The 15,752-nt window shown below is 41.2% G+C and overlaps 6 protein-coding genes across 6 annotated transcripts; 4 read left to right on the top strand and 2 right to left on the bottom strand.

Moving 5' to 3' along the window:
• Positions 1-90: 90 nt before the first annotated feature.
• Positions 91-2,587, top strand: BCR41DRAFT_399899 (hypothetical protein; the record flags this gene model as incomplete). The annotated part of the gene is made up of 2 exons (XM_022029104.1): positions 91-143; positions 241-2,587. The coding sequence occupies 2 exons, from the start codon at positions 91-93 to the stop codon at positions 2,585-2,587; spliced, it is 2,400 nt and encodes a 799-aa protein (XP_021877841.1).
• Positions 2,588-3,152: 565 nt separating this feature from the next.
• On the top strand, positions 3,153-5,671 carry BCR41DRAFT_373821 (hypothetical protein; the record flags this gene model as incomplete). The annotated part of the gene is made up of 6 exons (XM_022026818.1): positions 3,153-3,873; positions 4,002-4,189; positions 4,277-4,472; positions 4,579-4,673; positions 4,708-5,043; positions 5,228-5,671. 6 exons carry the CDS (start codon positions 3,153-3,155, stop codon positions 5,669-5,671), a joined length of 1,980 nt encoding a protein of 659 aa, XP_021877840.1.
• Positions 5,672-6,060: 389 nt separating this feature from the next.
• On the top strand, positions 6,061-7,685 carry BCR41DRAFT_424957 (hypothetical protein). The gene is made up of 2 exons (XM_022030509.1): positions 6,061-6,623; positions 6,769-7,685. Exons 1-2 carry the CDS (start codon positions 6,215-6,217, stop codon positions 7,674-7,676), a joined length of 1,317 nt encoding a protein of 438 aa, XP_021877839.1. The 5' UTR covers positions 6,061-6,214; the 3' UTR covers positions 7,677-7,685.
• A 700-nt stretch (positions 7,686-8,385) lies between these two features.
• BCR41DRAFT_340518 (transketolase) lies at positions 8,386-11,640 on the top strand. Its single transcript, XM_022022193.1, has 6 exons — positions 8,386-8,596; positions 8,722-8,801; positions 8,921-9,045; positions 9,496-9,547; positions 9,666-9,838; positions 10,039-11,640. The coding sequence occupies exons 1-6, from the start codon at positions 8,506-8,508 to the stop codon at positions 11,561-11,563; spliced, it is 2,046 nt and encodes a 681-aa protein (XP_021877838.1). The 5' UTR covers positions 8,386-8,505; the 3' UTR covers positions 11,564-11,640.
• Positions 11,641-11,692: 52 nt separating this feature from the next.
• Positions 11,693-12,926, bottom strand: BCR41DRAFT_311249 (ATP11 protein-domain-containing protein; the record flags this gene model as incomplete). The annotated part of the gene is made up of 4 exons (XM_022021023.1): positions 11,693-12,055; positions 12,201-12,365; positions 12,452-12,644; positions 12,787-12,926. The coding sequence occupies 4 exons, from the start codon at positions 12,924-12,926 to the stop codon at positions 11,693-11,695; spliced, it is 861 nt and encodes a 286-aa protein (XP_021877837.1).
• A 233-nt stretch (positions 12,927-13,159) lies between these two features.
• On the bottom strand, positions 13,160-14,252 carry BCR41DRAFT_360524 (cytochrome oxidase complex assembly protein 1-domain-containing protein). The gene has a single exon (XM_022025385.1). It carries the CDS (start codon positions 13,953-13,955, stop codon positions 13,272-13,274), a length of 684 nt encoding a protein of 227 aa, XP_021877836.1. The 5' UTR covers positions 13,956-14,252; the 3' UTR covers positions 13,160-13,271.
• Between the last annotated feature and the right edge of the window lie 1,500 nt (positions 14,253-15,752).

The following is a 15,752-nucleotide window of genomic DNA, read 5'->3' as shown; positions in this document are numbered from 1 at the left end:
TAAAACAGTTTGCTCTTTTTATCCTCAACTTCATTTTCCCTTCCTCTCTACTTCTTTCGTTTCCATACTCACCTCCTAACGCCCCACCATATGAGCAGCCCATATTTAACTACGGCCCATCAAAATACCTTCTCCCTTGAAGAGTAAGGAAATTGAAGGATGCGACGGTTGCGGTTTTGGTTTTATGTATTACCCACCCCTTTATTCTAACTTTTTTTTTTTTTTTTTTTTTTTTGACAGCCAAGAGTATCAAGACAACAAAAGAAACACCTCCTTAGATGAATCAAGAACGTGGGGATTCACAACACAGAACAAACTCGAAGCCCTAATACCCACCGCCTTGGATGGACGTAGTAACCGCATAAGCTGGCCTTTACACGCACCCTCCAATGAGGAAATATTTCAAACTTCATGCACCAACCAACGTACTTCGCCCTCCTCAACTTTCCACAATCTCTCTTTCCCCTCAAGACCAGTCACAGCCTCTAACACATACCACAACCAATGGTCCTCTGAGAACAAGGCCTATCGACCCCGACCGAAATCCAGTAGCTCTGCACAAAACAACAACACCGATGCTTCACGCCCATGTCAACACATGGGTCAAAAGCGACGGAGCCTGGAAACTCTCAACAGCCAAAGTGACGAAGACTCGAACGCAGCATTCGAAAGAATATGTTCACTCTTGGAGCACCTTATTACGGATGCCGCAACAGCTGTGGATAGATCCACATCAGCACATGAGGGCTCACTGAATGAGGAGAATGGAGTAAATACAATGCCAGAAATCATACCCTTCACATTTGCAGAATCTGAGACTCTAAATGATACTGGAAATGATGATGAGCCAGAAAATACACCGTCTTATGATTATCTAGACCCAGCTGCCAATATTGATGACAAACGATGGAGTCAAAGAGTGTTTCTTACCGGCGCTCGCACATCTTTAAATAGGAACTCGGGGAAACGGAGAAGCTTATTTTTGGAGCTCCAAGATTCCATTTATGCGAATGAGCCCGAAACTCGTCGAGATTTTAGAAATAATGAGGATGAATTGACTACAGATGTTGCGCAAGATGAAGTAACGACTCTGAATGATGGGACATTCTTTTCAAAAAAGGCAATGCAGATGTCTGATGCAAGTGAAACTCCAGCCTTACTGTCCGCCGATATGGCCGGGTCAATGGTAGCTGTGACAGATTTAAAAGATCACCTGCAACAAACATCTTCGATCAGAAGGCTTGGACGGCGCTTAAGCTACCCTTTACTGAGATCCGAGATTGTTGAAATGGAACGTAACAGAAAGATGGCCCAGGTTTTTCAACAGATGGACGTTGAGCTGGATCGAACTGCTGAGACTATCGAATGTCTCACCAAGGACTTGGTTTCAATAGCATGTTATCAGAACTGGATGCACACGAAGCAGGAAAGAGCAGTGCGACATCAAGTACTCCAAGATGATCAGGCCGAGGAGATGGATTCAGCAATATCTGCGGCAGTTGGAGGGCGGAATCTGTTTCTGAGTGGATATAAAAAGCAAGAACCAGCAGATTCGATAGATTCGACAGATTGGCTGGACGATGATACTATGCCATGGGATGATGAAGATTCTTTAAGTCAGTTCACTTCTATAACGCATGATGGGAAGCCTCTGAGTGACGAAAGTACTATCAGCGAGCGTTCAAGCACAGTGTCTATTAGCGATACCTTTGTTGACTCAGAGTCAGGATTGGCATCTCCACGTTGGAGTCGAATCTTTGCAACAGCACTAAGCGATACGTCAGAATCGACGCAGATGATCGAGGCAGACACTGTTCAAAGGAGCAACGATCCAAGTCTTGTCTATGACAATATGAGCCTAATAAAAGGCCAGAAGGATCTTCAGGACTTTGAACCGTCTCAGTTATCCTTAGCGCCATGCACACACTACTTCTTGCAGGATAATTCTGAGGATATACAAATAACATCGACTCTCCACACGCCCACCGGGCTCTCAAGCCTGAGTAAGCGGAAGATTCGTAGATCAATAATGCCAGCAGCTTGGCCAGAAATTGAGTCCTTTACTGAGGATCTAACAGCAATGTCCTCGATTACGTCAGAAACGGAGGATATATTAGACGGCGAAGGAGATGACAGTTCAAGAAATAATATGATGATAACCAACAGTATCATCAGCACTTATATTCATTCATCTCAACTTGTCTTCTGGACAGTAATGTTTATTTTAGGAGTCATGATTGGAAGCCCATCGCTCACAGAAGCTTCCGGAGAACAGGCAAAACAAGCAATAGAACGAGCCTTTGCTTGGACTACGCACCATGAACGCAGGAGTTTAAATCTTAGGATAATAGCTACCAGTGGCGATGCTTTGTTTGGAAAAACTTATTTTGTGACATTATCAGAATCCCGACCAAACCAGAAGGCAAATAACTCAACTACACCATCAGCACGTCGTTTGCATAAACTAAATCGTCTTCGACGAAGGCGTAGGTGGACACTAGAGCCAGCTCGGACTGCCAGCTTATTGTACAGTGGTTCTTCTACCATCGATAAGCCTCGATGCTCTGGCTATGATGAAGATACGTAGTTCAAAAGTAAAGTTTTTTTTTGCCTTTCAATTCATGATTCATGAAAGACAAAGAATTGAATTTGTTATATATATGTATCCGATATTTTTATCTACTGCTTGCTGCATTCCCCAAGAGTGCTTGTGGCGATTGCGTCGCCTTTGCAAGATCAATGCTTTATAGGACATTCTTGTTCAGGATTCTTGCCGAATCATCCATGATGTTGAATTCAAGCCACTGCAAATGAAAGAGGAAATGTTAAAAAGACCAAGGTCATATTTCACTTGACTTTTAAAGAATCCTTATTCCTTCATTCTCATGAGTACAATAATGAAGCAGCGGAAGCGTGGTCATCAAGCTGCCGCGAGTGGGGCAGATTCAAGTAAAAGCTTTTCTGAATCGGCTGCGACCTCATCCTCAGTGGATACTGTTGGAGTCACGTCTTCAACAACGACTCAGAAGCACTTCTCCTCGTTCTCTTCAACGACAACCTCTTCTTCCTCCCTTTATACCTCCACTGAAGCTTCCAATAAAGAAGCCTGCGCCAATGCCTCTAGCAAATTTAAACAATCGGGCGTAGCAACCATGAAGACTGCGCACAATGGTCAAAAACCACCGCATTCACAAACCATGCTTCTGGAGCTCTTATTGACTGTGACCAGGGCATCTTTGATCATTTTGACGCCTTTAGTCGCAGGCATGATCCTGAGAGTCGCCCCTAGTATGATGGAGCCCATTTATGGCAGCATATTCATCGAGGAGCTATTCCTAAAGCTGTCTCTTGCCTCTGTTGGTGTGGGTGTCATGCTGGGCATTGCTTATACCTATTTTTCTGGATCTACCAGAACTTCGACCATGTCTTCTGCGTTATTATTATCAAAGAGCAAACCCTCAAGGACTGCTGCTGAGTCAACAGCCGCTGGTTTTCATAAAGATGCCAACTTAAGAAAGGGTATCATCACATGCTTGGACATGTGTGCACTCTTATTAGCCAGCTCTTTATTTACAATCCACGTCATGTTCAAGTATAGTGGCGAGTTTGGGCCTTGGAAAGGTCCCCACTTGACTCAGTTATTCTTTGCATACCCTGTTTTGGCGTCATTGGGTTTTGCAAACACATTGGCATGTGTTCTTCGTTCCTATGAGCGCGTTCATGTCCGAACTTGGATGAGCTGCGTGGTGATCCATGTCGGAGCCATTTTAGGGCTGACGTTAGTAATCTTCCAGATGGCGCCACAAGGGCCTAATTGTCCGCGTGTATATGCAGCAGCCATCTTGGTAGCTGTCGTCTCTGGTCTTCATAAAAGTGAGTTGAAAAAAAAAAAAAAAAAAAAAAAAAAAAAGGAACAATGCTCTCATATCAAAATGCAATTAGAAAATAAAATTAATCCGATTAATCTAACCTTTATTTAAAAAAAAAAAAAAAAAAAAAAGCACTGACAATCATCCATGGAGAAGTAGCCCTTCCAGATGAACGGCTAGAGAACAGAGAGAAGCCCAGGGTTACTACTGCATCCGGCCGTGCATCGCTTGTGATGAGTTTTATTCCACTAGCCCTTGTGCTTGCCATGGTTGCTCAAAACTACACTCGAAACCCTCAATGCCAGCCAGGGGTAACAAAGGTAAAAAGAAAAAAAAAGAAAAGAAAAGCAAAAAAGCCATAAGTTGTCTACTCTCAATAACAACTTTTTTATTATTTCATGATTTAGGCTCATAATCCACCCAATAGTAACTTCACAATTTTGGCAAGGAATGAGAGTGTTACCGGCTGGATTAGTGTAGTAGATGAGCACACGACACGAAATGACCTTCATATCCGAGTTATGCGTGCTGGACACTCATTGATCGGTGGCATGTATGCTGAGACTGGTGACTCTATCTTTGGAACTTTTTACATCCCTGAGGGTAATGCGTATAATTCAGTAATAGATGTTGCAAAAAAAAAAAAAAAAACCTTCTGTTGATTTTTTTTTTTTTTTTTTTTTTTTTTAAAAAAAAAAACTTCGCATAGCCGTCCAGCTGATCAAGAACCGCGAGAAGAGCAAGCAAGAAATGGCTCTCCAAATGTATGTTGTTTCTCTCGATATTCAATTATGTCTTGATTTGGTGAGAAGTAAAGCTACCTGTTACGCATAAAAAGCACATCAATATTTACATCAATATAATTGCAACTACGATTAGTGGTCTGGGAGTTGGCATCGCCTCAAGTTCGTTGATTCAAAAAGGGGTACTTGTGGATGTAGTAGAAATTGATCCTGTGGTAGCTAATTATGCGACGCAATATTTCGACTGGCCACAACCGCATCGACTCTTTATCCAAGATGGCAGACAATTCATCAAGGACGCGCCTGAGGGCGAGTACGATTACGTGATCCATGATGTCTTTACAGGCGGTGGTGTACCTCCTCAATTGTTTTCTCTTGAGGCTCTATATGATATTCAAAGAATCATGAAACCCGATGGTGTGCTTGCCTTAGTAAGCATTGTTTGCTAGTACCTTTTCCTCTATTATCTTTCTTTCTTTATTTGCATGTCAATCTGGTCTTCTTTGCTTTAAGTGTTGACCAACCCACTTTAGACGATCACAGCTTTTTTTTTTTTTTTTTTTTTTTTTGTTTATTTTCCTAATGTGATTTTTTTCTGTAATTGACCTGGCATAGAACATGGTTGGTTCTGAACACCCTGCCAAATCTCAGGCGCTCAATTCTGTCCGTCGCACCCTCCATGCAGCATTCAAGCATGTGATTGGCTTCAAAGAGAGCCCCGAAGAGCCCGAGGCCTATCAGAACATGGTGTTTTTCGCTTCCCAGATCCCTATAGAGTTTGATCAATATGTTCCTCCACCATTTCCTTCTCAAGAAGAACTGGAACGATTACAAAAAGCAGGCGGTCATATCGACCATGCACTTCGACCTAGTGTAATGCGTGACTGGATTTTATCAAGTTTTCAAGACTGGCCACTATCAACGCCATTCGATGCTTCCAAAGGCGAACTGATTCTTGATCGTAACAACACACTAAATGCTATGCAAAAATTAGGCGCTGAAGACCATTGGCGAGCAATGCGTTCACTTCTGCCACTGGATTTTTGGGTTAATTATTAAAAAAAAATAAAAATAAAAATAAAAAAAAAAAGATTAGCAAATGTCGTGATTTATTATTAAATAAATATGCTGGATAATTCTGGTCTGAATTAAGTTATGAAGCAAGAACTTGTGTGTCACCAGAGCATGCCTGGGCTCGGCATGTAAAAGATCGATCGGACAAATACGGTGGCCACGTAAGTAAGACAAGTGTTTCCCAACTTTAATTTCCTATTCCTAATGGATGTCTTCGCCCACAAGAAAGAAGGAAGAATAGAATCTCAAGAGTCACAATCATTGCGATAATTGCGTGCGCTCATTTGAACGATTTTTTGTCTTTTCTCCCACTTTTTTTTTTTCTATTGTACACGGCAGTGCTGCTTTTTTTTTTTTTTTTTTTTTTTGCATCAGCAATCTAATAGCATTGGCAAGATTTCTACGCTTTATTCTCTACTCTCTAAAGAGCCTTTTCATTTCCATCAATATTCGCATTTATATCCTTTTAATTTCAGTACCAATTCTGGAGAACCACTTACGCCAACCTTTGGATGTCAAAAATATACAATGATTTCCGCCTCTTCAACCCCCATCACTATCAACATTAAAGCACCCAATGAACAAAAATTTGTCGTCTCGGTTTGCTTGTCCGAATCTGTGCTTGAGCTTAAGCACAGGATCACTGCCCTCACTCAAAGCAATTTTAATGCATCGTCAACATCAACAGATGAGATCCGGCTGATCTATTCCGGTAGGATCCTCAAGGACATGGAACTTCTCGAGTCTTACAAGATTTCAGAAGGACACACTGTTCACATGTTTCGGAGAGCAGCAAAGCCCGAGATAACGGTGACAACCAATGTAACATCATCAGCGTCCTTAACAGTTCCTTTGACTAAGCCTAATATAACTGGCGCCAATGCAAACACTGCATCTACACCTTCAATGGCGCAAGCCATGCTCCCCACGGCTCAAGGTAATGCACAGAGGGCTTTCCTGCTCGCGTGAAGTAGCCCTTAATTATTAATTTATTCATATTGTTCATAAAAAAAAAAGCCTGCGGTCTTGTTTTGTTTAGTACTAACACACACATTGAAACATCGAATATCTGTCATCTGTAGATCCTCCAGTAGTTGGTATAGGCGCGCTACCTAACCCACTGGCAAACATCGGGATTGGAGCAGAAGGAGGAGGGCTCATAAAGGGTATGGAATCCATAATTTTGTCGCAGATGATGGAGGATCCCAATTTTGCTCAATATATGTCATCGATGCTTCAGAACCCACAGGTTTTGGAATCCATGCTCTCTATGAACCCAGCATTACGGGCCATTGAGCCCGAGGCCAGACAGATGTTACGCTCTCCGCAGTTCCAGCAGATCATTTCGAACCCGGAGACGTTATGTCAGATGGCAAAGACGAGCGCCCAACCCCAACTTGGTGATAACAGTGGTGGAAATGGTAGTGGTTTCAGTAGGATGTTTGATAATGCATGGTCTACCAACCGTAGTGTATCAGCAAAGACTGCATCATCAACGCCTGTAATGTCTCCTTCCATCGCACGAGGAACTACCGCATCTACTTTGACTATGACAGCTAATACAGCCGCAGACTCGGGAGCAGGGGGGTTTCATTCACTATTCAACCCATTTACTATGTTCGGAAGTAGGATTGGTGCAGCAAATAATTCTAACACGAGACAATCACTTGAGTCAACATCAGATGTAGCCGATTCTGGTCATCTTTGGATACAGCGGATGTCAGGAAGGCCTTTATCGCAACCACACTCTGGAACAAGGTGTACAAAGGATAATCGTTCTTACGCGTGTTCAACATCCATAGCTACGCCTACGATTACGCAGCAACGGCAGCAACTATTACCATTGTCATCGGAAGTACGATACCAGGTACAGCTAAAAGAGATGAATGAGATGGGGCTCTGGGATGCATCCAAAAACATACGAGCATTACTAGCGTCAAATGGAAATGTGAATAGAGCTGTCGAACTATTGTTCTTAGGAGCGATTTAAAAATAAAAATAAAAGTAGGGTAACACTTAGTCCTAGGTTCTAAGTAGTTTTTGCCCTTTTCTCGCAACTGGCAGTATAGCTGTGTGCATGAAAATATAATGAATTAATAAGCACGCTTTACTGGAGTCGGCCTCCGTGCTGCATTTGTACCGCGCAATAGCCAATTGAAAAGCACGATTTTCGCTTTGCTGCGCCCTGTCTTTCTACTTTTTCGTACTTTATTTTTTCTCACAGTTCTTGCGGCCTGATGACATGTGCTAAACCCTCAAGCATAATAAGAAAAAGAAAGAAAAAAAGAATAGAAACTAAAAGAGAGAGCTAAATCACCTCTACGGCCTCTGTGTACCGTGCAACCAAGTGTGAGTGATGAAAAGGCTAGATTATCCATTTCATAAATGAAATCCTCACAGCGTCCCTCGTGTAGGACGAAGGGACGAACCATGTTGCGTGTTGCTGTACTGAGCTCGTCGGGATATCGGATGTCCCCAGGTGTGGAACGCCATAGATACCATTGTAAAGTAAGGTTGAAGGGACGTGGCTTTGAGTGACATAATCATGATTAGTTTTGTCCAACTGATTTGTTTATTAAGCGTAGTCTGACTGATTAAACAGATTGCACGGACGTTGTTCACGTGATACAAGCCACGCCCCTCATACCTTATTCTTACTTTGTTCCTGTTCCTGTTCCTGTTCCTGGATCCAGCAGAAAGTCAGAATAGCATAAATAATATGGGGCAGGAACCTCAATCATCTCTCTCTTCTTTTTTTTTCTTTTTGAGTCATTACCATTCCTCCCTTCCATTACAACATAAAACTAAGCTTTGCTAACATGAGCTTCACTCAGGACGACATTCATGCCATCAACACCATTCGTGTGCTCGCTGCTGACACTGTCTTCAAAAGCAACTCTGGTCACCCCGGTAAGACTTTTTTATTTGCCATTAGAACGCGATAAGCTTGCATATATGATTTAACAGGGGAAATGACTGACAGCGCCGATTCTGTTATTTTGTTCTTGTTTGCAAAACCGATTCGTAACCTTTAGGTGCTCCCATGGGTTGCGCTCCAATGGCTCACTTGCTTTTCTCGCGTTTTATGAACTACAACCCCAAGAATCCCAAATGGGTGAGTTTATGGAATTTGGCCGAGGAAACAAATAAAAAGGCTTTATTCATGTATTGGTGGAATACTATCTGCAAACATATATTAACGGATCAAATCTTTCATAACTATATAAATGTTAGGCCAATCGCGATCGTTTCGTTTTGTCGAACGGACACGCTTGCGCATTGCAGTACATTCTCTTGCACTTGATGGGCTACAATGTCACCATGGATGATTTGAAAGCCTTCCGTCAGCTTAACAGCAAGTAAGGATGATCCTCATGCTTTTATTGATATTTTATCTTGTGTTATTGCAATCTCTTTTCTCTGAATACCTACAAAAATACATTTTTTTTGCGATGTGTCATTCATAAATTTGTTTTTCTTTGATGTGCCAGTCCCAAAATCAGATCCTTCTCCATCTTTCCAAACGGTTTTTACCTTGATCATATTTATACATATTCAGCCCTTCAATTTTTTTTTTTTTTTTTTTTTTTTTTTTTTTTTTTTTTCCTAAACTCCGGTTTATGCCTTATTACTTTCCATTCCTTGGGGCAAAACGATTTATGCAAAAAAAAAAAAAAAAAAAAAAAAATTAAATGCGCTTTACACTAGTGATCCACGTTTTGTTGATCAATAGAATGATCCAACCAATGGTTATTGACGCTTGCTCTTTGTTTCATTATCTCGATTCTTTTGGCTTTATCTTTTTCTAGGACCCCTGGCCATCCCGAGTCTCACATTACTGAGGGTATCGAGGTCACCACCGTAAGTCTTTAAACAAACAAACAAACAAAAAAGAAATTAGAATTATAAACCGATCAGTCTACCTGTTAGAATGATCTGCGAACTTATGACTAACATTCATCTTGACTGTGTTTACCAGGGTCCCTTGGGTCAAGGCTTCGCCAACGCTATTGGTTTAGCCATTGGAGAGGCTCATATGGCTGCCACCTTTAACAAGCCTGACTTTGAACTCTTTAACAACTACACTTTCATGATCACTGGTGATGGCTGCTTGCAGGAGGGTGTCTCCTGTGAGGCTGCTTCCCTCGCCGGGTAAGTTGTGGAAATGATACACTGATAAATTGATAAAGGCCCCCCACAGATGCAGAATTTTTTTTTTAAAAAAAATTATGAGCCAACAGAAGAAGCATGATAAGTAGATTGAGTACTCAACATTTTTTCTTTTATCTCTTGATCATTTATCCCCAACCCAACACAACTTGAACAAAAAAAAAAAAAACAATCCTCAACAGACATCTGCAATTGGGCAAGCTTATTGCTCTCTATGATGACAACCACATTTCAATTGACGGTGATACCGAAGTCTCGTTTACCGAAGATGTTGCCAAGCGCTTTGAAGCCTATGGCTGGCACGTTGTCGTTGTCAACGATGGTAATAGCGATTTGGAGGCTATTGCTAACGCCATTGAGGAAGCCAAGAAGGTCACAGACAAACCCACTCTCATCAAGATCCGCACTATCATCGGTTTCGGCTCCATGATCCAGGGAACCGAGAAAGTTCATGGATCACCCCTCAAGGCTGATGATATCGCTCAGTTGAAGAAGGCCATGGGCTTCAATCCCGAGGAGTCCTTCGTTGTCCCTCAGTCGACTTATGACATCTATCATTCCAAGGCTGCCAAAGGCACCGCCCTCAACCAGGAATGGGATGCTCTTCTAGAGAAATATAATGCCGAATACCCAGAGCTCGGTGCTCAACTAAAGCGTCGTCTGAACAAGGAGCTGCCCCAGGACTGGACTAGTGCTCTTCCTCGTTTCACTCCCGCTGACAAGCCCGTTGCCACACGTAAATTGTCCGAGGCTGTTTTGAATAAGGTTGCGGATCTCTTGCCCGAGCTGATGATCGGATCTGCTGATCTGACTGGATCGAACTTGACCCGCTGGAAGACTGCTGTTGATTTCCAACCCGAGAATACTGGCATTGGTCACTACTCTGGCCGCTACCTCCGCTATGGTGTCCGTGAACATGGTATGTCTGCCATTATGAATGGTTTGGATGCCTATGGTGGAATCATCCCTGCTGGCGCCACTTTCCTCAACTTTATCAGCTACGCTTCTGGAGCAGTCCGCTTGTCTGCTCTCTCTGGACACCGTGTCATTTATATCATGACTCATGACTCCATTGGCCTTGGAGAGGACGGTCCTACTCATCAGCCCATCGAGACCATGGCCATGATCCGTGCTACCCCCAACCTCGTCGACTTGCGCCCCGCTGACGGTAACGAAACCTCGGGTGCTTATCTCTTTGCTATTTCTACCAAAGATCGTCCTTCGGTCTTGGCCTTGACTCGTCAGGATTTGCCACAGCTTGAGGGCTCCTCCGTTGAAAAAACCCTTCATGGAGGATATGTTCTCCAAGAAGTCGAAGGCGCTGATGTGACTCTTGTTGGTACTGGATCAGAGGTCTCACTCTGTGTGGATGCTGCCAAGTTGTTGACCGAGAAGGGCATCAAAGCCCGTGTTGTCTCTATGCCTTCGACGACTTTGTTTGATGAGCAATCTCACGACTACAGGGCATCAGTTTTGATCGACGGTGTCCCCACTGTTTCGGTTGAGGCCATGACCACTTTTGGTTGGGATCGCTATGCTCATGAGTCCATCGGTATCGATACTTTTGGTGCCTCAGGTCCTTATAAAGAAGTTTACAAGCACTTTGGCCTTGTTCCTGATGTTGTTGCCAGCAAGGTTGAGAAGATTGTTGCATTCTACAAGAAGGAGGGCCATGTTCCTTCTCTTGTCCGCAAGTACTTTCACTAAACTGTTTCCTTTCTTCCATCACTCATATCCTTTTACTTAAATTGGTGTCTCATAATAAAATGACTTGTAAATACACTATTTTATTTTCACATTTATTTTTATATTTCTTTTTTTTTTTTTTTTTTTTTTTTATCCAGAGATTTCAGTCAAGTCTATGAGTTTTTGATGTGAGAATTGATCTGGTCGTTTATGGAAATCCTGCAACAATTGGTATTTCTCCTTGTGATCGCTGACATAGTATTGCTGCATGCCAAAGATCAAAATCTGGGCTTGGTCGACAGTGAGGACGCGGGGATGCGTGGAGACGGAGCCATTCATGAGGACGATTCCTTTGGAATCAATTAATTCTGGATAATGAGTCAATGTCAAAAATGGCCTTGCATTCTCGCCATGGGTTTTGTACTCCAGTAAAGAGGTAAAGATCACTTGATGAAATGCAAATTGCATCAAGTAAAACTCTACACCATCACCATGGGACAATGGCAATAGGAACTAAAAAAAAAAAAAAAAAAAAAAAAAAAAATAAAGTCAAAGCCCAAATCTTTAGTTGTCTATTGAACATTGACTAATCTTTTTTTTTTTTTATTTTTTTTATTTTTTATTTTGTTTTTATTTTGTTTTTATTTTGTTTTCTTACCATTGGATATTCTTTGGATCGGCTCAGCATCTTCTTGTAAGTATCAGCAGGTACGGCCGCTGAGATGGTGTCCTCTTGATCCATATGTTTCTGGATCCAGATCTTACTGATACTCTCTGGGTCCAAGTCTTGAATCAAGTCAAGCTTCATAAGCTTATCCAATGACTAGTTTATAGAACAAAAGAAAAAAAATGTCAGACCTTTTTTTTAATGTTTGTGATATCGACTAATTCTTTGGTGGATAATCTTACCGGACTTCCTGATTCTGGGGCTGGATGTAGCTTCGCAGAAGGTTCTGCATTCTTGATCTGTCCTTTTTTTTCAACTGCTGATTCAGCGACAGTGGATGAAGGCTTCGACTCCTGAAGCTGTACCTTCTTAAAAGCAGTTTGTGTGGCTGGTAAAAGTTTTGCCTTCAATTCCTCCACAGTGGCAACACCTTCTCTTTTTAATTGCAGTAAAAGAGAATTATATAGAATAATAAATAGATCACGGTTAACACTGAAGATCCATTGAATTCAATTGAATACAAAAAGAAAAGACACCTCTTTCCTATAAAAATATATATGTATATATTATTATTTACTCTTGTGCCTTGCGCTTCAGTTTCTCTGCATATTTCTGAGTATAGTCGATATGTTTTGAGCGAAAGAAGATTCGGCCAGGGGCAATGGTAGCAAGTTTTGAGTTTTGAAAAATAGGACCATGGCTATGAGTTTTACTCATGGACAGCCTATTTGGCAATCCAGCAGGCACATGACCATGAGAAGTACTGATGGCAAAGCGAGAGGGATTTGTGAAAAGTGAACGAAATGCAGATGCCATTTATGCAATTTTGGAAAAAGGATCCAGAGGTCAACGAAATGAATATGGCTTCATGAAGGAGGGGGAGAAGTAGTCTATTTACTTCATTGACAATAAGCCACATATCAATTACATTTATACTTTGAATTCCGTTCCTTGAGCAAGACACTGTTTTTTTTTTTTTTAATTCTGTTCTACACACCTGGGGACAATAATGGTGACAGTCGTGATAATAGCAATAGTAATAATAAGTAACAATAATAAATTCTAGTTGATCTCTGGCAAGACTGTATCCTTGCCTAGAGGGACACATGTTCCATCTGGCATGGTGAGCGTAAAGTCTGTTGTGATCCATTGCTTCGCAGGTCGCACGGCTACAAAATGAATCCGACCCTCTGCTTTATCACCCCGTACTTGATATTCAATATCGACCCGTCCTTTCAAATGGGCAACCGTTCCAGAAATCCAGGGCCATCTCTTGTTTGTAAAGTCAATGTTATCACCCAGTAACTCTTGAGCCTTCTTGTCAAACTTTACATTGAACAACGTACCACGGACGATGCTAGTCCCTTGCCGTTGATGGTTCGCTGCCACAGCGATGGATCCTGCCCAGAACCCAGCACCGACAATCCCCACAAGAATATAGATTGGTAGGCGATTCTTAATATTTGGCAGCTGTGTTGTTTGGGCTTTAAAGTGGGGACTATGTTGAGACTGGTTCAAAGCAGACGTGCTCTTGAACGATGGGTTCTGCACAAATATAGAATGCGGCTTTGATGGTGATGCAGTAGAAGTAGAAGCAGAAGCAGAAGCAGAAGCAGAAGGCGAAGACGAATAGAATCGAATCGAGCTATTGCAGTTGTATAAAGTCGATACTTTTATCCGATATGATTTTGTCAATAGATACTGAGGGCGAAAAGCCAGGGTGTTGAGACGAGTACAGTGTGCCATAGGAGTAAAGAATCAAGTTTTTTTTATTTAAGGGATTGCAAAGAGGAGAACAAGAGGAATGTTCTTTCAATCAACAAGGAAATGATGTCTTCAATCGAGGAAAGGATCTGAACAATCGGACGCGACTTTTGGGCAAATGTTAGACAGCCATGATCACGTGCATGCGTTTTTTTTTACTCGAAGACTAAGGTCAGGGCACAGCAGAAAAACTTTATTCCAAATGTTGGCTTTGGCCACTGATTGACAAAAGTGGCAAATGACCAAATAAAGGACAGTAAGGAAAGAGGGAAGAGGGACAGTCGACAATTGCAGAAAGAAGCGAGAAAAAAAAGAAGGGAGGGGGGACTTCGTCATCACCATCCACCACCATCGTCGTCAAATATATATACTGCGCATTATATGTTTTTCGTTTTTTTTTAAAAAATAAAGTAAAATAAAATATATATTTGTAAAAAAAAGGTTACCCTATGCCGAACTCTGCTTGACAGTAAAGGTTAAGAGGAGCTTGGAACTTTCAGGAGTTTATTCAGTCTTCACTTCACGGCGGAGTTCAAGACAGCAAGGTTATAAAAGAGAACATCCGTCTCTTAAGACGTTCGACTTTTGCTTATATCGGAGAAAGGAGGTGCTGCATTATTCTGTGAGGAAATGATGTCGATTTTTAGCAATCGAGATTGCCTTTTTTCGGATAAAAAAGCAATTAGCACCTGATAGACACACACAGCCAGCAAGGGTGGAGCTTTTTTTCTATTGTAAAAAAAAAAAAGAAAAGAAAAGAAAAGAAAAAGACGGCGCGAACAAGATGGGGTAAAAAAAGACCGTTGAGGGCTTTCATGATCGGAAAAAGAAAAAGCCAAGACAAACAGGATTGAGGGATGGCAGGCCCAAAGTATCCGAGTGCGGCGAAATGGCTGCGAAGCAGATGATCGCTAAGCATTGGTAAGGGGGCAATTAGGGATGCTTAAACATCTTATGTGTAATACTTTCACTCATCTTTGGGCTTGATGTCAGTAAAGCGCCAGACCTTGGCTGCGGTGTGGAAGCAACATTTAACTTTTTTATTTTTTATTTTTGCTATGTTGTACATCTTATTTTGTCATTTTAGAATAAGACGCCTTTTGTGTTTTTGTTTTGTTTTTATTTTTTATTTTTTATTTTTTATTTTTTATTTTTAATCGACCTTATTTTATTATAATTGAATGAATATGAATGAATAACTCTGGCTGTTTCCTTTTTCTTCTTCTAGCCCAGTCATATCAAGGCCTTCACTTTTTAACTTTTTTATGCTTTCATCCGCCAAGGAATGTTGTTTTCGCCATCACTTTCTCATTCATGCCATTCTTTTTTTTTTTTTTTTTTTTTTTCCGTTGACTCGATTCACCTTGAGTCATTAGAATGAAAGTGAGCAAGGGTAGAGAAATAAAGAAACATGCACAGGTCAATTATTCATAATCATATAATAAAACGCACGCCGCCTTTTTTTTTTTTTATCATTATCATTATTATTATTCTATCCACTTCTGCGCTTTTTCCTATTACCTGACATTGACATAAAATATCTTTCTTTGATATTAATATTAAATAATCCTAATTTTACTTATATAGTAACAATAACTAAAATGATAATAGTGTATATCCAATAAATAGTAATAGTAATAGTAATAATAACAATAACTAATATTAATACTAATGATAATAATAATAATAAAGAAAAAAAAGCTATAAAATAACCCAGGGTTTCCCAACTCACGTTCAGTTACTTTTTTGTTATTCGCATTAAGAAAACGTCAAGAAAGC

This window comes from Lobosporangium transversale, assembly GCF_002105155.1.
Source record: "Lobosporangium transversale strain NRRL 3116 chromosome Unknown BCR41scaffold_43, whole genome shotgun sequence".
NCBI lineage: Eukaryota > Fungi > Mortierellomycota > Mortierellomycetes > Mortierellales > Mortierellaceae > Lobosporangium > Lobosporangium transversale.
Note: the sequence above shows the minus strand (reverse complement) of the source record. Positions and strands in the feature narration are given on the sequence as shown.